At 33.5% G+C, this 22,889-nt stretch overlaps 1 protein-coding gene across 2 annotated transcripts in view; it reads right to left on the bottom strand.

Annotated features, from left to right (window-relative positions):
• Positions 1-501: 501 nt before the first annotated feature.
• LOC148939302 (uncharacterized) overlaps positions 502-22,889 on the bottom strand; it is a 161,886-nt gene continuing 139,498 nt past the window's right edge. For both annotated transcript variants that reach the window (XM_089106563.1, XM_089106564.1), the window contains exons 6-10: positions 21,474-21,687; positions 20,131-20,324; positions 16,752-16,836; positions 10,292-10,489; positions 502-4,156 (exon numbers count right to left, since the gene is read on the bottom strand). In XM_089106563.1, coding sequence (XP_088962689.1) covers positions 4,044-4,156; positions 10,292-10,489; positions 16,752-16,836; positions 20,131-20,324; positions 21,474-21,687 — 804 coding nt within the window. In that variant the 3' untranslated portion in view covers positions 502-4,043. The remainder of the gene's footprint in view (positions 4,157-10,291; positions 10,490-16,751; positions 16,837-20,130; positions 20,325-21,473; positions 21,688-22,889) is intronic.

Below are 22,889 nucleotides of genomic sequence, written 5' to 3'. Positions count from 1 at the left end.
TCAAAAGTTTCCTATTCTTGGGTGAATTAATGATGAAAGTGCTTATCCTACCGCATTGACTACTTGACTACTTTTAATGCAGATCTGGGTGCTAAACGAGACGTTACCAAGGACTGAAAACCCCCATGAGGATGGTGACACACCCCAAATGAGGAAATACTGGAAGAGGGTACAGATAATCTGCAACTGCGAGTGCCGCCATGGCGTCTGACTAATGTAATATTCTTAGTCATTTTTACGTAAAGTTTTTGTAGCATAGCGTAGTTGTAACCTCAGAAAACTTAAAGCTTCTAAACCCTGTTCCAGTTTTAAAAATAAGAAGTCGTTATCTATAATAATATGTTTTTCGGCCTATAATAACATGTTACTGTAGGCTAGAAATATATTACTCTGAACAATTTCTTCAAGTAGTTTCAGACATCTTTTATGCTACCTGGTTCTTCATTGTTGTTCATAAATACCAAACAAAGTCAATATAAATATTTATTCAAGTCCGAAATCACATAGGAACAACAAAAGGAACACAAAACCAATTATAAAAAAAATTGCTACTTGTTATATCACAAGCTTCATTTTAAAGATGAAATTAAAAGTTTTGTTTCATATACATAAACAAGAACTATTTTGAGGACAATTTGACTGAGCCTTAAAAAAAAAAAAAAAAAAAAGAACAAAAAAAAGAAAAACACGAAAAATTAAAGATTACTTTAAAACCAATAAGCTAGAAAAAGTATGTGAATATTTAGTTATTTACTCATGTTCTAAAGTACAAAGAATTTTTTAAAGTACATTTTAGTATGAACTTGTTCAGGTTCAAGACAAAAAGAAAGAAAAGTGAAACCTCATAGAAATAAACCTGAAACTCGTTTAGCCCTAAATTACCATTGAGATTAGATATTTGATGGTATCAAAATGACTCAAGGTCATATCTAGAAAAGACAACTTGATGTTAGTAAACTCACAGTATCAAAACAATGCTGATAGCAAAACTCTTGAATGTCCCAATAGGGTTAAGTTTATGTTACTTCCCCTCACAATGACTTACAATATCAGTACAATACCCCCTTTACAACCAATTGGCAGTTTAATAGATCTAGTATTTTACACATAAAAGTAGAATATAACATAAGAATAGCTAACACCATGGCAAATTTCGGTAGAGAAAAAAAAGATTCCCCATCAAAACCAATTTAATACCCAATAGAAGTTTAAATTTTTAGAAAAATATTCTATGAGCTAAAGCTTGTAGTTTAAATGCTACGCAATTTACAGCTGCTTGGTTGCAGGGAATATTTAAAAAACATATCGTATTTGAATAAACAGAGAAAATATATCTAGGAAATTGGTAGGCGTCTTCTTTTGCTTTTATTAAATTAATAAAATAAAAGCAAAATTATTAAATTATTAAAATTAATAATTTTGCTTTTATAAAATTATTAAATTTATTAGTACTTTCCCATTAGGTGGGCCTTTCTAAAAACTCAATTTTGGTTAATGCTAATAAAATAAAATTAATAAGCTTGTAGTTTAAATATGAATATTTGAAAAACATATCGTGCTTGAATAAACAGAGAGAATACATTTAGGAAATTGGTTGGTGTCTTTTTTTGCTTTTATTAAATTAATTGGTACTTTCCCATTAGGTGGGCCTTTCGAAAAAGTCAAGTTTGATTAATGCTAATGAAATAAAATAGGATGAATACATAATAGTTTATAAACAAATTTGGGCATTATATTTTCACATTAGGGAGGGGAGAGGGAGGAGGGGTAAATCATAGCATATATTAAATACGTAACCTAACCTAACCTAGGTTCCTTTTTCCTCCCCTAAACCCCCAAAAACAGCAGTTTAATATCGTATACGCAATGAAAACCATGCCATCATTGCCTACTCTATAGCGGTTAACACATCAAAAACAGGTTTTATCATTGCCTACTCTATAGCGGTTAACCCGAAAGGCCCACCTAATGGGAAAGTACCAATTATTTTTTTAAACCCAACACCACTCCTCTCAGTGACGAAATCTTTAACAAAAAATAAAATTACTTTAAACCTTAGACGTCACCTAAACCTGTTTTTGAAAATAGCAGCCGAACCGGACACCCTTCAAACCACTATATAGGCTACTACAAAAAAGAAATTCCCTTTCCCACAGTAAAAGACATCCTCCCATCACAGGAGGCCCTTCTCACGGTGGCCTGCTTACCATTTCAAATATTTTCCATTGGTGGCCCGTTATGTCTCCCACGCAAAAAAGAAAAAATCCATTTATTCTCAAAAAAGAGAATAATGTAGGTATCAGGTCAATACAGCAGGCTGATAGCTATACAAAAACGGGTATTTGTCAGGTTTTGGCCACTATTTCACAATAGCAAAACATGCTATTTTTAGAAATGAGCATGACTTCAGGTGCTAAAAGTTATTATTGGTAGAGCAAATTCTAGATCACAGATGAAATTAATAATTGTATATCTTACTGAAAGGTTAATTCTTTCAAAAAAAAATAATCATTTATTACTCAATGGTGGAAAAAAATCACTGAATAGTATGAGTGATAATTGTAGCCTGGAATGTGCCCACTAAGTTACTGCAATTTTGTTAGTACAAGGGAACACAAGATTCAGCAAAAAGGGTTAAATGAACTTTTAAATTCCTTGAAAAGAGCTGCTAAGAAATATCAGTTCTATGAAATTATAACACTAACAATTAGATTGATTTATACATAAAAAATAATCATGTAAAAAACATTTCTAAAAAAACAGACATGTTCTTGAAATCAGGCATGTACGACCCATATTTTGCTCGGTACCATCTGACATTTTGGAAGAAGCAACTGGCAATGGAAGAAAGCAAGGGTTCTCTCAGAAGGGTAGGTGACCAACACTGCATGAAACTTCATTTTGATTTGCAAATTTTAATGTTGGGGGGAGGGGGGTCTAGCATAAAATACTTTTTTAAGGGAGTTTTTCGGTTTTGCCTAAACATTGCCAAATCCCAAAGATGATTTTTTCAAAAAAAATCCTTTATTTGAGTGAATATTTGGCTTAGATCATACGCTAAGCATGACCTGACAAAAATAGCCAATAAAATTGACCAAAATAGTCAATATAATAGACTTAAATTGACCAAATTAAGCAATATAATTTTTAAAGGTATTACGATTCCAAAGCCTAAAATACTTTCTCCTGTATAGTCTAATTATAATGTATTTTTTGTATATTGATACTTGAACCCTTAAGGAGCCAACTTAACCGAATCTGTAAGTAGATAGGGAAGCAAGGCTGTATCCAGGGAGGGAGTAGGGGGTTTGAACCCACCCCCCGCCTCTGTAACGTTTGTCTGACTCGTAAAAACTTAACAAAATGGATATAAACAAATTTTTTATGCGTTTCTTTTAGTATTTTGTGTAGCCCCCCCCCCCCCCCCCAAAAAAAAAAAATCCTGGATACATCCCTGTAAAGATGGATTACAAATTAGAAGATTTATTACTGATTTAGATTTTTAATGCATTAGTTGTCGAATAGAAAAACGTCCGATTTTTTTTCATGTGCTGTATTCATTTAAAAATATTAAATACGTACATTTTGAATATAATTGGTCCCTTAGATTTAAAAAAATGTGTTTAGCGCAAAAAAATATGCGTTATTTCTAATGTTTTTTAATTAATATTTTTCCTGGGAATATATTGATTTTAAAAAGTTCAGTTTCTTTTTCGCTATCAACCCTCATTCCCAATGAAAGAAAAATGAAAAATGAATTAAAATAGAATCCTTTGCATTGAACTCTGAAGGATTAATTAAAATAAAAAGAGAGTACAGATTAATTACAGAATAAATTAAATTTATCTAGGTTTTTATAAGTAGCTTTAGCCTCTTTCTCGGAAGGCTTCATTTTTCTTTTTTTTTTTTACCAAACTAGCATAAGTTACTAGTTCCCAATAGTAGGATATATTAATCGGTTTCAAAGACTTTTGAGACACCTTTAAGTTAACGTGAGACCCATAAATAATAGTAAATATTTATCAAAGAACGAATGGAGTTGGTCATTCATTGCCAGAAATCGGCTCCATTAGTGCTTCAGGTACTTGTTTTTCTGGGTCATCTGCCGTAGCTGAGCCTCGAAGCAAGAATCCCGCAAATATAAAAAGAAGAGCACCTGAACAAAAAAGTGGCATTAAAAGTGACGTCAGCGCAGAGGCGGTTTTAGAGCAGGGACAGAGAGGGCATTTGCCCTGAGCACAAACTTTCAAATAGATAACCTAACGTTTATAATCATTTTGTAATTTTTGGAATGTTACTTTTATTGAAATAAAGTAGAGGTCGCAGTTAACAAGTGAAAATAATACAAAAAGTGCGAACCAACATAATTCAATTTAGAGCTTTGATAAACATGCGGATATCAAAATACACGGTACTTGTGTATTATATAAAACACACTCGAGAAGGGAAGTTTGGTGACAATAAAATATAATGAAAATAGAATACTTTATTAGCACAATTGTGAAGGTCATTTGTGATTTACTAAATTGGGAGCTAAGGCGTCGGCTGACCGTCTCAAAGACAAAGAAAAGTTCATTTATAACGTAATTCTTGACTTAGTTCATTTTAGTTCATTATTAACGCGATTCTTGAGGAAACCGGTTAGTTTGCTTTGACTAGTGATAGAATATAGTGTCTCACCATGGATGTTCAAGAATCATTTCAGATTGTTGGAAGGGCTACAACACAACTGAGCTGGAACAAGCATGTTTCTCTCATTTGAAAGTGAACCATAAAAACAATTTTGTCAACCCAGAAACCGGCGCCTCTACCCAAAAAGAAGAGAGAATGTGGGGTTCCGCAAAGTAGAGGAACAAACGGCACCGAGGTACGTCCCGCCATCATTAACATTGATCTTTAGTAGAGTACATGTGGCGGGCGGCAGTAAAGGCAGAAGACCGAGTTCAATTTAATGCGATTCTTGAGGACATTTCTACGTTCTGGGAGCATATTTCCAAGTTGTAGTTTTCACAACTTTGTCAATAAAGTATTCTATTTTCATCATTTTTTTTTTCATTAGGTTAAATAGCTTTGGTTAGGCTAAAATAGGTTTGTTTCGGTTACGTATTTAATATATGCCGTGCTTTTCCCCCACCCCCCTAAGGTTCAAATATATTGCCCAAATTTGTTTCTAAACTATCACATTTTAATCATAATTTTGTTTTATTTCATTAGCATTCACCAAACTTCATTTTTCGAGTGTGTTTTATATAATAGACCAATACCAAATACACTTCCAAAACGTTCTTTCAAACAAAAAATAAATAAATAATATATTGTACCAACATCGTTCTTTACTTAGGAAGCGCTATTGCGCTGCCTATGATAAAACTTGTCTATAGTTATCTATATTCTACTGTATTTAAACGAACGACTGTATATGTACTAATTTATGTATAGATTTTTTTTAAACAGTTCCACTGCTCCATATTTTTCGTTTTTTTAGTATTTTCACCCTGGGATTTTCTGGCATGAAAAAAGCGAGCTCGATAGGTAGCGAATTTGGGAAAATTCGTTTAGAGCCGTATTTTTGAAAAAAAAAATCATGTGAGTGATGTCATATTTATATATATTTCAAGGCCATAGTTTAAATCATTTTCCACCCAGGAGCGGTCGTATCGTTTTTAGTATGTAAGACACATGTAAAATTACGCAAGAAAACAAACGATTTTGAACAGCTAAATGAACCGATAAACACAAACAACAGGTGGAACAATAGGGATTTTTTCAACAAAACACAAATGAATATATAAAAAAAATTACATAAAAATACTACCTTTAAAACTATTTTTTTTTTTTTAAGTCCCAGAATCCTCACTTGAACAAAGTTCAATCAGGGCTGACAGATAAAATGAGACGAAACGAGGCAATTCATTCAAGTGAAATAAAAATAATTTGTAACGCGCTCACAATGCTATTCTTCCCTTTTTGGCAGCTAACCTCAAAGGTTTCTTAGAAAGAGGTTCACTGGTATTGACTATTGAGGTTCACAGAGGTTCACTAATTTTTTAATACATTTTGTCAAATTGTTTCTAGTTAAATTTGTGTACAAAACATTGAGTGAATACTGCCTCCTATCCCTATTTAAATAAATTTAGTTATTTACCTTGAGTTTAATTTCTATTGCCTCACGAACAGCCTGGTTTATGCCTAAGTCATTGCTAATAAGGCAGGTTTCTTCAAAAGGTATTTTATGGCTGGGGTTATCAAAAACTTGGCAGCTTAACGCAGAATCAAAAGAAATATTAACAATATTCGAATTTAGGGCTTTGGTTAAGCCATCTTTAAATTGCTGTAGGTGTTTTTCCAAATTCTGGTGGGTTCTACCAACAAAGTAATTGCCGCAGTCACATGGTATTTGATAAATCCCTTTTTGGCGAGTAACTGGGGTTTTATCTTCACCAGAGTTTAGGAAATTCATTACTTCAAAGTTATTAGTAAATACTACATACGGGATAACTGTTTCCAAGAAATGATACTTGCTAAATATCCCGAAAACGCTCGAGAAGTTGGATCTGTTTGATCTGAGAAAAACCGGTTTCCCTTTCGCATTTGGCTATAATTAGCTTAGTCTCAGTGAGAAAAACTACGGTGCAGGTATATTTTAATTAAATATTTAATATACAGAGGTGGTTAAGTAAGGTAAGAGGCTAAGTAAGAGGTGGTTTAATGCGTTCTGCGCGATCTGCTTTCCGTAGTTTTCTTCTGTAGCTTCTATAATTTTGTGAATAGAGTATTTTATTTTCATCATGTTTTGGTATATTTCATTATAATTATCCTAACTAATCATTATGATTAAGATAACTTCAATTCTTGAGTGTTTTTGGCATATTTAAATAGCACCTAAAAAATATATCTCTGATAAATTTAGTTCTGCTATGCAGGCTCGTTACTAGCCAAAATAGTTGGGGGGGGGGGAGGGGGAAGAGGTTTTACCGATTGGCTGGTCATTTTTACCGCAAAAAAATTAGCATAATGCCTGGTACGAATACAATATGTAAAATCACTGCATGAGTCGGTAAAACCGCTACATTTACCAACCGACATTCAGATTTTGGCACATATCATGTCACTATTTTAATACTGTTTATTTAACAAAATGGAAAATTGTGGTACAATCTGTAAAATCACGGCAGGAGTCGGTAAAACTTTTGCATTTACCGACCAAGTTTGAAACTTCTATAGATGACATGTCAGTATTTTCTTGGTCGTTATTGGACCGAACAAAGAATTTTAGTGGCGTCGGGAAAACCGTGCCGCGAAGCTCCACAATTTTACCGACTTTTCTTTTCTTACCGAGTGATCAAAAACAATGGGGGGAGGGCTTCCCCCCATACGTGACGGCCCTGCTGCTATGATGTGAGGTTTATAGCAAATGTTTAGGGCACGATTGACGAGAGAAGTTTCAACAGCTCTTTTAACTTTTGGGGGTGAATTTACTTAAAATGGAGATGTTTATTGTTTTGTGCTGGTTTTCTGTAAACAGTAAAATCCAGTTTATTCATGCTACGAATAAATAACACATCTAGATACGGTATTTTATTTGCATTTTCAATTTCCAGAATAAACTGTAAATTCCTTTCATATGTATTAAGGTGATCTAAAAAAAACCTAAGTTTATTTTCCCCATAAGTTCAAAGTGATATTACGTCATCTATGTAACGTCCCCAATAGATATGTTTAAAAAATATTCAAGGTGGATTTTCAAGATGTTTTATGTAGATATTTGCCAGTAATTCTGATAGAGCAACACCCATTGGCAGACCCTTTATTTGTTGATAAAAAGAATTAATGAACTGAAAATAATATTGAATACTTATTATAACGTTTAATTAAGATCATTAAAGCCTCACTTTGTTTTATTTTATTTTATTTTATTTTGTTTTATTTTATTTTTCAATAATTGCTCAGATTTTGCCAAATCAATATTTGTATACATAAAAACAATTCAAAAAATACTTACTACTATGTTATCTGATCTACTTATATTTTTAAGTTTTTTCACTAAATCTAACGAATTACTTAAGTAGGAGTTTTGGGAATAAAGCAAAGGTTTGAAGGCTGTACAGAGTCATTTTCTGATATTGGAAGCGGGGGCTTTCATGCATGCAACGAAAGGCCTTAAGGAAATGCCTTGTTTAGGTAATTTTGGCAAACCGTAAAATTTTTGACAAAAGCTACCACGGGAGAAAAATTTATTGTATATTTGTGGGGTGATTTAGGTTTGTCATTTAAGCACGAATAAATTCTGTTGTCATAATCTGTCGTATCTTTGACAACTAGTTAACTGGTTTCGTCTGCTTTAATTATTACAATAGACGGGTCTTTGCGGAGATTAGACAGCATTTTTAGGTCGTGCAAATTTTCTGGTGTCATATTAGTAGAAGACTTGACTTTTTTTTGGCTGTTGTGAAGGGTATCTGTAAGACAAGGTATCTATAACAACTATAGAAAAAGGCATGGAACAAGGAACAGCCAAAATCACATTGAACTGCAAAGGAAAACGTTGCACAACGATATCTCGGAGGTGGGCTCACAAGTATGTCTGTCGCATGTCTATCATTCCTGAATCAGCTAGAAATGGCAATTTTTTCTCAATTGCCAGTTTTTTTAAACGCGTTTTTAGTTTTTGGTTACTATGGACCAACGTTCGTTCATTAATAGGTTGTGGTTACCACTGCAACCATGATATGTCCAACCTGAGAAAATCTTATAATTATACTTCTTTGGTAAAGAGCCTGAAGGTGCTACACATGGAACATACATTTTCTGTTATATTTACATTTACGTTTTATATTTACATTTTACATTTATCAATTATATTTACATTTTCTATTATATCTATTATTGTTTACATTTAAATATATTTACGGCTTATAAAGTTATGTTTTACCACAGGTGAGTGGTAGCACGAGTCTCCTTAAAAAATAATATGGAACCGAGCTCCGATGTCTATTACCTTCTCCAAAGACTCTATTCGAATCCTGTTACATACGTAATTTAAGCTCTACTTAGAAATAATAGACATCCTAAAACGAAATAGAAGCAGGACTCCTTGGGAGCCCATTAGCAGCTAAACTTACTTACCAATTATGAAGAAACCTGGATAGAGAGAAGAGGAGTCTCCTCGGAAGCCAAGGAGCCTTCGGAATTACCAACCTGATATTTTTTTTCTGATATTCACGTACGTAAGATAAGCTGTAAATACTAATAACATTGAGTTTTGAGCAGAGAAGGAGCAAGGCCCGTTAATCCTATTACCTACTTCGAAGGATCTATTTTTTTATTCAGTTACATACTTTATATTTTACTTATTAATAAGGGGAGTGGGATGGGTGAGATGTTCTGAAAAGTTATATCTTTTTTAACCATGTAAAACTTTTACATTGTGTTAGATATTGAGTTTGGACATGGCTTTCGCAGCTAAAAGAAAATATCTTTTTGAAAGCATCATTACAAAATGTGTGAGAAGATTTCGCTTTTAACCAGTTTTGTTCAAGCTTTCTACTGTAATAATAGCTAACGAGGAAGCTTTTTAAAACTGAGATATTGGTTTGTCTTTGGTTAGTTACGTAATTTAAAAACACTACTTAGGAGCTCATTTGATGTTTCGAATCCTGGAAGGCTCCTTTTATTTTCAATTATATATTGATCAAAATAATTATATTCCAATATTTGTTCCATTTTCATTCCATTTATTTTCAAAAATAATTATATTTATAATTACCCATTAATTATATGAAAGTCAGGATGAGAATAAGCAAGGCTCTTTGATGGCCAATTTCCTGGTTCAAAGGCTCCATTAATTTTCAGGTATATTAAGCAATTTCAGTTTTATAAACTAATAGCACAGAAGCCTGTGTGAAGAAAGAAGGAGCCTGTGTGGCTCCACGGAATCCTGTTATCTGCTTCAAGAGCTCCACAAAGGTACAAGGCACTTGAATTCCTATTAAATACTTCAAAGGATCCGTTAATTTTCCGTTCACCTAATAATATAATTTAAGTTTAATTACTCGTTACTGGGGAAGTAAGTCTCAATGGAATCCTAAAAGCTGCTTCAAAGGCTCCTTCTTTTCTCTGTCATACTTGTTTGTCTATACATATAGAATTTAAGTTTCGACTACTCATTATATGGAGGCCAGGATGGAAAAGGAGTAAGGCTCCTCAAGACCTATCGGCTACTTCAAAGGCTCCAATAAGACTCGATTTATTTTCTGTTATTTTTAGCTACTGTAATTTTTGTTTTACTTACTAATGATATAGAATCCGGGGTAAAGAAGGAGTAAGGCTCCACGGAAGCCCATTAGCTGCTTCAAAGGCTCCACAATCACGGGCAAATTTCCTCCAATGTTGTTCATAATAAACAAGAAAACCCCAATTGTGGTTGAGCTCATATAGGAAGGTAGTACTTCTACTAGGACAGCAAACAAAATTCCAAACCACGTCTCAGCTAAAACCAAAAAGTATATATTAATTACTTGAATAATTTTTAGACTTAATAGCAAAATATAGACTAATTTTTCGATGCATCTTTTTATTGTCCATGTCAGCCAGCCTTCCTGCGAGGGGGGCTTTGAATAGCCTGTGATGGAGGAGCATGCGCAACTGTTTTGACCCCAGGCGGATTGGTGTTGTAGTGAGTTGCTAGCGTTAGTAGTACTAAATACTATATGAAACAGGAATATGCTATATTCAATCAAATATTAGGGGAGAACACAAACTACGATCATACAATGGCTCTAAAATTTTACACGTAGGCTACATTAAGTAGAGAGTTGTGGTGTATACCAGGCAAGGAAGCAAAAAATTGTATATAGGTGGGACATAATATGCTACTGAAGAAAATAGTCATCTAAGTCAGTTTGGCAGTTTTGATCCCATCGCATACAAAAAATAAAAATAAAAAATATATACAAGCACAATTTAGTAGGGTGCTTGAGCATACACATACAACGCCATAATCATAGGCAGCGCAATAGCGCTACCTAAGTAAAGAACGATGTTACAACTATGTATTTTTTTTCCTCCATACCCGGGCAATTCGTATCGAAGGAGTTGTCGTAAAAACTTCGAAAAGGGCTCATTCGATTGAAAATTGGAGTGGCTCGTGCCCTTTTTAATAGTCGAAAGTGATTGGTGGGCAACTAGCCCCCGCCCACGCCCATCAATCCCTAAAACACATCCAATCAAAATTTTGAGATAACCAGTTTGTTCAGTGTAGTTGATTTCCAGATAGAAAATATGTTTTTGAGAAGGACACTCCCCAACAACCCTCGGGGCAAGGGTTTTAAGTTATGCCCTGAGGGCATATAAGAAAGATGTTGGCCCAATGTACTATCTATTATTGTTTGCATTTAGAGCAGGACACTTCGTATCGAAGACATTGTCGCAGAAACTTCGAAAAGGAATCATTCAATTGGAAATTGGAGTGGCTTGTGCCCTTTTTAATAGTCGAAAGTGATTGGAAGGCAACTAACACCCCTTTCAGACCCCCCATTTCCCGAAACACATTAAATCAACATTTTAAAATATACAGTTTGTTCAACGTTGTTGTTTTTCTGATGGAAATCATTAATTTGGAGAGACCACTCTCCCACAGCCTTCAGAGCACGGGTTGTAAGCTATACCCTGGGGGAATGTTAATTTTTTATAGTAGTTGTCGTCATAGAAACTTAAATAACTCTCGTTCGCTTGGAAGTTCAAAGGGCTAGTGCCCTTTTTAATAGTCGAAAGTGATTGGAGGGCAACTAACCCCCCTCTCACACCCACCTTTTCCCCAAACACACCCAATCAAACATTTGAGATAGTCATTTTATTCAAGCTAGTTTTAAGTTTTGTAAATTAGGTCTTTGAGGATGACAACCCCCTCACAGCCCTCAGGGCACGGGTTGTAAGTTATGCCCTGTGGGCATATAAGGTTTTTATAGAACGCGTTGTCGTAGAAACTTCAAAAAGGGCTCATTCGATTGGAAGTTCAAAGGGCTAGTGCCGTTTTTAATAGTCGAAAGTGATTGGAGGGCAACTAACCCCCCACTCACACCCACCATTTCCCCAAACACACCCAATCAAACATTTGAGATTGCCATTTTATTCAAGTTAGTTTTAAGTTTTGTAAATTAGGTCTTTGAGGATGACAACCCCCTCAAAGCCCTTAGGGCAAGGGTTTTAAGTTATGCCCTAAGGGCACATAAGAACGATGTTGGCACAATGTATTATTTATTATTTTTTTCCTTTAGAGCAGGGCACTTCGTATCGAAGAAATTGTCGTAGAAACTTCGAAAACGAATCATTCAATTGGAAATTGGAGTGGCTTGTGCACTTTTTAATAGTCGAAAGTGATTGGAGGGCAACTAACACCCCTTCCAGGCCCACCATTTCCCGAAACACATCCAATGAAAATTTTTAGATAGCCATTTTGTTCAGCGCAGTTGATTTCCAGATAGGAATTATGTTTTTGAGAAGGACACTCCCCTACAGCCTTCAGGGCAAGGGTTGTAAGTTATGCCCTGGGGGCATATAAGGTTTTTATAGAAGGTGTTGTCGTAGAAACTTCAAAAAAGGCTCATTCGATTGGAAGTTCAAAGGGCTAGGGCCCTTTTTAATAGTCGAAAGTGATTGGAGGGCAACTAACCCCCCTCTCACACCCACCTTTTCCCCAAACACACCCAATCAAACATTTGAGATAGTCATTTTATTCAAGTTAGTTTTAAGTTCTGTAAATTAGGTCTTTGTGCATAACGGCTCCCTAACAGCCCTCAGGGAAAGGGTAGTAAGTTTTGCCTGGGTGCTTATAAGGTTTTTATAGAACGTGTTGTCGTAGAAACTTCAAAAAGGGCTCATTCGATTAGAAACAGAAATGGCTAGTGCCCTTTTTAATAGTCGAAAGTAATTGGAAGGCAACTAACACCCCTTCCACGCCCACCATTTTCCCCAATACATCCGATCAAAACTTTGAGATAGCAATTTTGTTCCACGCAGTTTAAAGTTCAGGAAATTATACCTTTGAGCAGGACACTCCCCCCACAGTCTTCAAGGCAAGGAATATTAGTTATACCCTGGGGGCATGTAAGTTTTTATTGATATCTCTGTCGTAGAAACTTGAAAAGGGGTCCATTTAATTAGAAATTCAAATTTCTAGTGCCCTTTATAATAGTCGAATGTGATTTGAGCGCAACTAAACCCCTTCTCACGCCCTTTTCCCAAAACAAATCTAATCAAAGTTCGGGGATAGTCATTTTCTTTAGAGTGGTTGATTTCCAGATAGAAATTATGTCTTTGAAGAGGACACTCCTCCACAGCCCTCAGGGCAATTGTTTTAAGTTATGCCCTGTGGACATATAAGGTTTTTATAGAACTCGTTGTCGTAGAAACTTCAAAAAGGGCTCATTCGATTGAAAATTGAAAGGGCTAGTGCCCTTTTAATAGTCGAAAGTCATTGAAGGGCAACTAACCCCCCTCTCACGCCCACCATTTCCCCAAACACATCTAATCAAAATTTTGAGATTCCATTTTGTTCAACGTCGTCAACAGTTCTGGAAATTAGGTCTTTTAGGATGATAACCCCATCAGAGCCCTCAGTGCAAGGGTTGTAAGTCATGCCCTGGGGGCATATAAGGTTTATATAGAAAGTTGTCGTAGAAATTTCAAAAAGGGCTCATTTGATTGGAAATTCAAATGATAGAAAATGATAGGAAATGATAGAAAATAATCAATGTCGGCTCTTTTGTCCGTATTATATATATATATATATATATATATAAAAAAAAAAAAAAAAAAAAAAAAAAAAAAAAAATATATATATATATATATATATATATATATATATATATATATATATATATATATATATATATATATATATATATATATATATATATATATATATATATATATATCGTTGTTGCAGATGTAGCTGCAGCCTAGTAGAGGGCGAAACTTGGCCCATAGTAGCCCAAAATTATTTATGTTTTGAAAAAAAATCTAATCGAAACAAAAAGTACACCATTGGTATTGCCATGGCCGAAAACTAAATACATGAAACTGAATGTGCATGGTCAGTTTAATATACATATACTGATATTTAGTAATCAAAATGTTAATATTATTTGATTTATTGAAGTTATAAAAGTAAAAACATGTATATTTTTTTCCGTAAAGTGCAAATTATGTTCTGGCCTTGGGAAGGCATAGGGGTTTTGAGGCCAACTTATGTTAATTTCTGCTCGTTTTGAGTTTTTACTCGGTTATTTATTGTAATTTCTGTTCGTTTTGGGTTTCATTTATTTACCAATGCTGATTTGTGGTAGTTTCACGCTTGGTAGATTATTTGATTTTATTTTTGCTCTTTTTTGTTTAATTGAGTTCTTTACTTTTCTTTGCAAACTTATTTTGTGAAAAAGTTGTTTTAATTAATACACATATAAAAGGGTGCAAGTGGGATAGTGAAAAAAAAATGAGAAAGGAAACAACAGTTTACGAAAATTAGACAAAGTTGTTTAAATATCTGGCAGCAAAAAGCAAGATGAAATTAATAAAATTGGCAAGTCAACGAATAATCATTTTCATGGGTATTTCTGAATGAATTTGAATCAAGGTCGATTTATTCACTAATTAGGCCAGCTAATTAACACAGTTTTGATTGTGCGTTCAATTGTTTATAACCTATTTTACCATTTTTAGCGTTTCTTAGGCATAATTTCTAAAATTACTCACATTCTTCACTGTTTATTAACACAAATTTAGTTCCTTTTAATTCTTTGGAGTTTATGTGATTAATATTTCTTATTTATTCAGCTTTATTATATGGTATCCTTCTGCACTAAGATTAATGTCTTAATTTCAGGCATTGTCTTCTCAATTCGACCCATTTTCTTAATTCGTCTATTTTTTCAATATCGAGTTGAGTTATTTCCAGGTCAGTCAAAAATGACAAGTCTCGTTAATTTTAAATCCCAGCGATCGATAATTATAATTCTATTTCAATAAAGCGGGAAAATAGAAGAAAGAAGCAATAATATAGAAAGGAAAACAATAAACGTACCCCTCCCCCTATATTTTGAAAAATACATTATACCCCCCCCCCCCTCCCACTCTCCCTCAATAAAAAACAAAAAGATAGTGTCATTGAAACGACAATCCATCTTTAAAAGTTAAATTAGGGGGTATTGGTGACAACCTTCTCGTGGTGCTCCTGAGAGTAGTGCTATTTGTGCTCCTGAGCACAAATAAAGGTTATCCTGCTACGCTAAAAATATAAATTGCCTACTGTAACAGAACTAATATTATTAACCATTAACATATTATTAGGTGTGCTAATGCACAACTGTGGACGGAGGGTCACATCAGTGATTCTCCGCCCTCCTTTTTGCGCCCTCCTTTTTTTGTTGGAGTCTCTTTGGAAGCTTTAGTATATGCTTTGAATGAAAATGCTGTTGGACCTTTAGATTTTAACAAGAAAATCCAGTATATTCAAAAACTATTGTATAAGCTTGACGGTTTAATTCAATAAAATAGAGAATTTAATCTAATAATTCAGTTTCACTTCCACTATCACAGCATACTAATTATTTGTCTCGCAGGTCACCAGTGTCTTAAACCATTATCCACAGAAGTCTTTTGGCCATTTTGAAATCAAAAAGAATATACAGAGGATTCTAACTGAGCCAGAATAAAAATTTTGAGCCAGAATGAAAAGGAATAGAAATTTATTCTAGAAAATGGATATTATAGAAATTTACAATGAATGAATTATTATGAAATACAAATATAATTATATGAATTATAATTATATATGCATGAATTATAATTCCACCTACATGGAATTTCGTTTGATAGATAGTCAATCATCCATCCATCCTAGGCCAGATTTAAGTTCCAATTCTATGAGCCATTTAAAGTCCTTTGGAGACCCGAAATAAAATACTTTCTAAGATTTATGACTGATTATGTCCACAGGACTTTCAGGCGATTCAGGGAAACAGAGAATGTACATATTATATGAGCTTTGCCTACTGGGAGAGCCCACAGGAACTACAATGGGGATAACTGAGATTTCTTGGCTGACTCATGGCGGATAATGTCCACTGGACACCGTATGCAAAACGGAGGAGCTGAATTCGCTTAGACTCACAGGTAAACAAGGGAAATAAGCCTAATAGGGTCTGCTTGCTTAGAGTCTTATGGGGGCTACCGAGTTTTGGAATTGAAACCACAATGACCCACAAGTCCCCTGAACTCGCAGGCGAACGAGGAGACCTACAGTTTTCATTCTGTTTCAACTTCAGAGGTAACAACAACAAAAAAGAAATAGTTAATATTTTGTAGCTTATTGTGTGCGAAAGCACAGGATGGTTGGTCCCCAGCCCCCCATTGCACCTCCTGGCTGAAGGGTCAAGAAACGGAGATCAGTACCGTCGGTAGGGATTGTAAAGTCCAATGCCGTATTATTTACCTTTTTTTACCTTTTATATCCCTTTTAATCAACCGATAAAAAACAAATATTTTAATCGGAATCATAACGCTCTTGTTTGTTACAAATAAAAGATATAATATTGTCTGAAAACTTTAAATCCTTCATGTTTTTAGCAAAAGAAATAGCAAAAGTTAAGGAGCATTCCAAAGAAACAAAGAAGTACATAGATGATAGAGGATTAACTATAAGCAATAAGAGACGATAAGCAACCATAAGAAAATCAATATAAAATAAAACTTACCAAAAATATAAGAAATTAGTAAAGATATAAACGTATATGGCGCGGGCAGAAGTAGAACACCAATAGCAAAGGGAGCAGCCAATAGCTAAAAAAAATTATTTCAGCTTTTATTCCAAATCGAATAAATGTTTATGCCATAATAGATTCACTTATTTTAAAAGACTACATAAAGAACTAAAAAGTGGCTTGAGACAACAGATAATTAGCTGTTGCTTGTTTTTAAGTACTTTTTTTTTTATCCGAAGAAACACTATGTTGAATAATACCAATTAAAAAGTAATTCTTCTTTAGTTCCGACTTGATACTATTTTTTTCGTCCTGAGAAACAAGAAAATATATATCAATTTGATTTCTGAAAAGTTTCATTTTGAATTTTAACAATCATCCCAAATTCTAAATTAGGATTCTTATGCTAGAAAATTTGGATTATTTCCTACTTTTTGCGGATCGAAGAATGTAAACCTCCAACATTTTTTTTTTTTGTGGAAAATCAATACGAGTCAAGGGTTTATCAAGGATTTTTGTTCAGGGGGGGGACAAAATTTCAGAGGGAGGGAATTTAAATCCCGTTCCCCCTTCCCCCATGGATAACACCTTCCCCTTTATGGAGAGAAGTTCCCCTTTAACACAAAAGTGAGTCATTATTTGTTTACCAACACGAGATAAAGCATTTGGCTTCAAAATTGGACTTTTTCTATCGGATCAAAATTTGGATCCGTATGGACAAACTCGGGAAGGGAGTTGTCCTTGAGGGAGTAACACTAGAGGGAAGGGAGGGGGGTGTAGTGAGGCTAAATATTGTCTATATCTTAATTTTTAAGTGTTGGGGTAAGATGAAAGGCAAAGTCTCAATGAGCTTCAACACAGTCACTTGTTAACAAAGAAGAATGTAAGGACTAGAAGGAGGTTAAGTGCAAATAAAAAAAACACATGCAACATTATGTCAATAAAAAAAATAAAAAAATAAATAAAGAATAAACCCCGTCAGATGACAAGCTTGAAAAATGACATACAATAAATAAATATAATGTCTGGGTCTGAATAATCCTTTTTATTGTAAAAATAATACATACAGTTTTTAAAAACTTGTTTTCAAAATAAACTAAAAAGTGGAAAATTATTTTTTCTCCAAAATCTGTGAATTTAAGTTTCTTATCTTGTAGAGCAATTTTGTCTCTAACAAGGGAAAAACGCATCAGTAGGTCGGACACCGAATCAGTTAACCCAAACCTTACTAATAAACATCCCTGAGGATTGACAAAGAAAATATATTGCTGTTTTTGACTATAAAGAACTCGCCATGGAAAATATGTTCATGTAGGTTACATATTAATAAGGATGTGGTTAAATTAGCTTCTCTTTTAAGCAGTCAAAGTATTTTTACCGTTTTGCGCCAAAGAGTAAGAGTAATTTATAAGAGTGGGAAATTACACTTGGTGTCAACAAAAAAAAAGACTATCAACGCCATCTAGCATTTGGCGACACTTCTTTAAGCTTTTTAATGATTATTCTGTCAGGAACTGATATCAGAATCTTATTACAAGCCTAATTTTACCAATTACACTAATTAAATTAAATATTGTTATTGTAACACTGAAAAAAGTGTCAAGTGTCACCAAACGCTAGACAGTGGTAATAGTTTTTTTGATAGATGGTCACCAGTTCCACTCTTATAAATTATTCATACTCTTTGGTTTTAGCCCTATCATTGATTTTTGTTCTTTAAGAATTTACTTTTGGAATGACAAAATTATAAACCAACCAAATGTTTTGAACCTAACACCTAAAATAACTCAAAATACAGAAATAACCGATATGGCTTCTGAATCCTCAAGAAATTGTATGCAAGAAATAGAATGGTATATAGAACATGGTAATTGTAAAATAAACTATGGCATAAGACAAAGGGTGCAATGCCTAGCAGGCTGGCGTAGGCTGCAACTAGTATATGGGCTGTAATAGCCTAGTACAGGCTGCAGTGAACCCAAGCTATAGGCAATTTATTGCGAGTTTGACATAAAGAAGGAGCACAAATTTTATTTGTGCTCACACTTTTTTGGCACAATAACACTTTTTGGCACAATAACACTTTTTGGCACAATAAAATATGGCACAATAAAATACCTCACAAATAATTTTGTAATAACACATAAAAAAAATCACAAATAAAATAAAATAATTTTGGCACAATAAAATATGTTTAAGAAGTACGAAATATCTTTGAAAATTGTGCAATACCAAAAAGTTAATCAAAAATAGAATGCTTGGTATACACCCGAAATAAAATAAATATAAGTCCGAAATTCAGCCCCATTATTAGAAACCAGAAGAAGTCCTATATCTTGGATTGGAGTTCTCAATTTGGAACTCCTTGTATTTCTACTTTCATATGCCAACGAAACATATTCCTGCATAAGAGCAATAAAAACATCATAAAGAAACTTCATAAGCGAATCTATGAAGCTTTATGAAGACTTAAATATACTTCATGAATTTTCATAAAAAAAACTTCAAAGATATAAATGATAGAACTTCAATTGCTACTTTTTAAAAAGAAACTTCATAAAAGAAACTATATGAAGTTTCATGAAGCCTTCATGAAGTTTCACTAAAACTAAAAGAAACTTCAAGAAGTTTCATAAAGAAAACTTCAAAAACGTAATGGAGCCGTCCTAGCCGAGTGGTTAGCGCGCTAGGCTTAAATTCTTAGAGCAGGGGTTCGAGTCCTGGTGTCACTAGTTATTTAGTTTGGAACGTGGGTCAATGGTGTGACTCTGTTAGCTCAGCCATATTCAACCCAGATCTAAATGGGTACCAGGAGAAATCTGGGGGAGGGGGCAAACACGGGAAGCGTCGGATAATTTGCCCCTAACCACGCATTGTATTCCTGGTCGAAACAGAAAATCAGGACATCGGTACCTGCACTACGCAGAACATTGGTCAGCCTGCGAAAAAAGTTTATGTAAAAGTAAGATTATCAATAATTAGGGTTTTAAAAGAAGGTCCATAAACAAAACTATATGAAGTTTTACGATAACTTCATGAAGTTTCATGAAGACTTAATGAAACTACAGGAAGTTTCATAAAAGAAAGTTCAAAAACACTGATGACTAAACTTCAGTAACTAGTTTTTTTCTCTAAGCATTATGTGTCACTTTGTATTGGGAGCTTTTGTATTGGGAGCAAAATTGTTTATTTTCAATGAAGTTTCAACTTCTTAACAAAATTAGCTCCTTCAAGTTTGCTTCAAGTGTATGACAAGAGGGGTCTCCATCCGGAGAGTCAAGGGGCATTGGCTATATAATAATTTTTCAAAATTGTTGGGGGGACAACTGCCCTCCTTGACCCCATTTTTAGCTATTTATTAAAAAAAAAATACCTGACTCAACCCTAGAACCCAGGCTCTGGCATGTAGTCCAACTTTAGAGACAACTCGATCGGACACAAAACCGCCAGCAATTATTCCAAAACTTCCTCCAAATATGGACACAAGTGTCATCCACGTTCCAATATCAACACCAGGGTGATATGTATCATAAAACATTTGTGTGGAATATGCCCAGCAGTAACCAGCTTTAGAAAAAAGAACAAAAAACATATAAACATGTTTATAATATAAATCAGTATTTTTATATAAACACTTTTAAGATATATGTTTAAATATGTATAAATATGCAAAAATCGTAAAAACATGCACATATAAATAACTTCAATACTTTAAATAAAATAAAAATAACTTCAATACTTTGATAGCAAAATACTTTGAATTGAAGTTATCAAGTATTTTGCATGAGGTTGCAGAGGTTGCATCAAGACATGACTAATTGTAAACAGAGCAAAACCAAGAAAGATCGTCCAAGTAATTGAGAGGCAAATGTTTAAATGGCTGAGACACGGGTAACTGATAAATTTATGTATGAATCCCTTTCCGACACTTACATGCCAGGATAGTTTTTGGAAAGGAGTACCTGTCTAGATTCTTAAGCATGCTTATCAAGAATTCAAAAATTGACATAAGACCGTTAGATTGCCTGTAATGAGAGGCATATTCGTATAAATATGTTTTAAAAATGTTTAAAATGTATAAGTATGTAAAATGTGTATAAACATCTAAATATGTATAAAAAATACTAAGAATATGTTTAGGAGGGAAGTGGCAAAACCCTAGTTCGTTTTTAAGTTAAGTCATAGTTTTAATCAAATAATAAATTTATGCTAAATAAATGCCATTATACGGAGCAAACCAGGAATTATAGTTTATAATATATATATATATATATAATATATATATATATATATATATATATATATATATATATATATATATATATATATATATATATATATATATATATATAATATATATATATATATATATATATATATATATATATATATATATATATATATATATATATATATATATATATATATATATATATATATATATATATATATATATATATATATATATATATATATATATATATATATATATATATATATATATATATATATATATATATATATATATATATATATATATATATATATATAGAAAATAAATAATATTGAATATATAACCTATGGAATACATAAATATAGGAATAATAAATATAGAAAATACATTCTGTGGAATATATAAATATTTATAATGTTTTTATATAATCTAGAAAATAAAGAATAGATTATGAAATAAATAAAAGTGAAGCAAAATAATACCTGTATGCCTGACTGAAGCTGCAGTACATAATAGTAGTATTACTGGACGAAAAAACTGAAATACAACATCCTTAATATTTCTTCGTTTCACTTGTTTTTCTTTACTTGAATCAATCTCACTTGCCCTTCTAGATGGCTCTCGGGCAGTGAACAAAAGCAAAACGGCAATGAGAAAGCCAGGAATACCGCTAATAATATAGGACCATCGCCAGCCCTGAGAAGAAAAAAGTTTTATTGAACTTAAGCGGTTCTTTAGTATAAGGAGTACATCTAACGCAATTTTAAGCACGAATGGAAATGATTAGCTTCCACTAATTACTAATATTGTATATTTAAATTAAACTATATATGACCTATATATAGGAGGGGGGGGGCTCCTCAAAAACTGGGCCAAAAGACAAAAATCCTTCTGATTCTACACAGCCCTAGTAGATAATAGGGTCTGTGCGCAGGTCCTTTTCCATTATACTAGTTTAAGTGGTGAATAATATAGCTCAAATAAACTAAAGTGGGCTAATTTTGCCATTTTTCTTGGAACTTATACAAAAAATAAATTCTTAAAAGGATGCAGCACCTTAAGGAATGGCCCTATCTCGTCCATTTTAAGTTTTTTAGTTTGTGTGATCAAACAATATAGAATTGTTTGACATGGTTGGACATGGGATCCCTAGGATCTAGAGCTTGGACAATGGACAATGGGATCCAGACAATTGGACAATGGAATCCAGAGCTTGAACATGGGATCCAAATAAACGCAGAAAACTAAAAGCAGAAAAAGAAGGGATAATTCCAAATCCACGACATCAGAACATAGGTCGAGGGTAAGACAAGGGTGGAACTACTGCCTTTACAGCTAGATTTTGGCCAGACTTGTTGACTTCCAAATAGCCAGATTTGTTCCACCCTTACAACAATACTACTAACAACTCATCGTAGCACTAAGCTGCCTACGGTCAAAATAACAGCATAGGCTCCACCTATTGCTGCACAAACTCCTCCCCCGGCTCACACTAGAGACAAATTAAACTAACCAATGATAGGAAATATAGAATATAATGAAGGATTTATGCGAAGGGGAGGGGACAAAAAATTTCAGGAAGTTAAAATGAGTTGACAGGTAGATAAATTATTTAAATGTTACCTATATACTATTTATGGTTGAAAACTTAAGTATAGTCTATTCATAATATTGTCCACAGCTCCCTAATTGAAATGCACTGAATTATAAATAACTGTAAGCTTATAAGCGCAAAAAAAAATATGTAAGCTTGCTGTCCCAATTTTAGTGCCAATGGCCAATTTTCGAGATTATTTTTTTTACCAATGAGTAAGGAATGATTCCCTATATTCAATCCCTCTTCCTTTTTTAAGAGGTTTTTATTGATTTTTTATGAGGTTTTTATTTTTATTGATGAA

This window comes from Artemia sp. Qi Xiang Cuo, chromosome 21, assembly GCF_049724085.1.
Source record: "Artemia sp. Qi Xiang Cuo chromosome 21, ASM4972408v1, whole genome shotgun sequence".
Classification (NCBI taxonomy): Eukaryota; Metazoa; Arthropoda; class Branchiopoda; order Anostraca; family Artemiidae; genus Artemia; species Artemia sp. Qi Xiang Cuo.
Note: the sequence above shows the minus strand (reverse complement) of the source record. Positions and strands in the feature narration are given on the sequence as shown.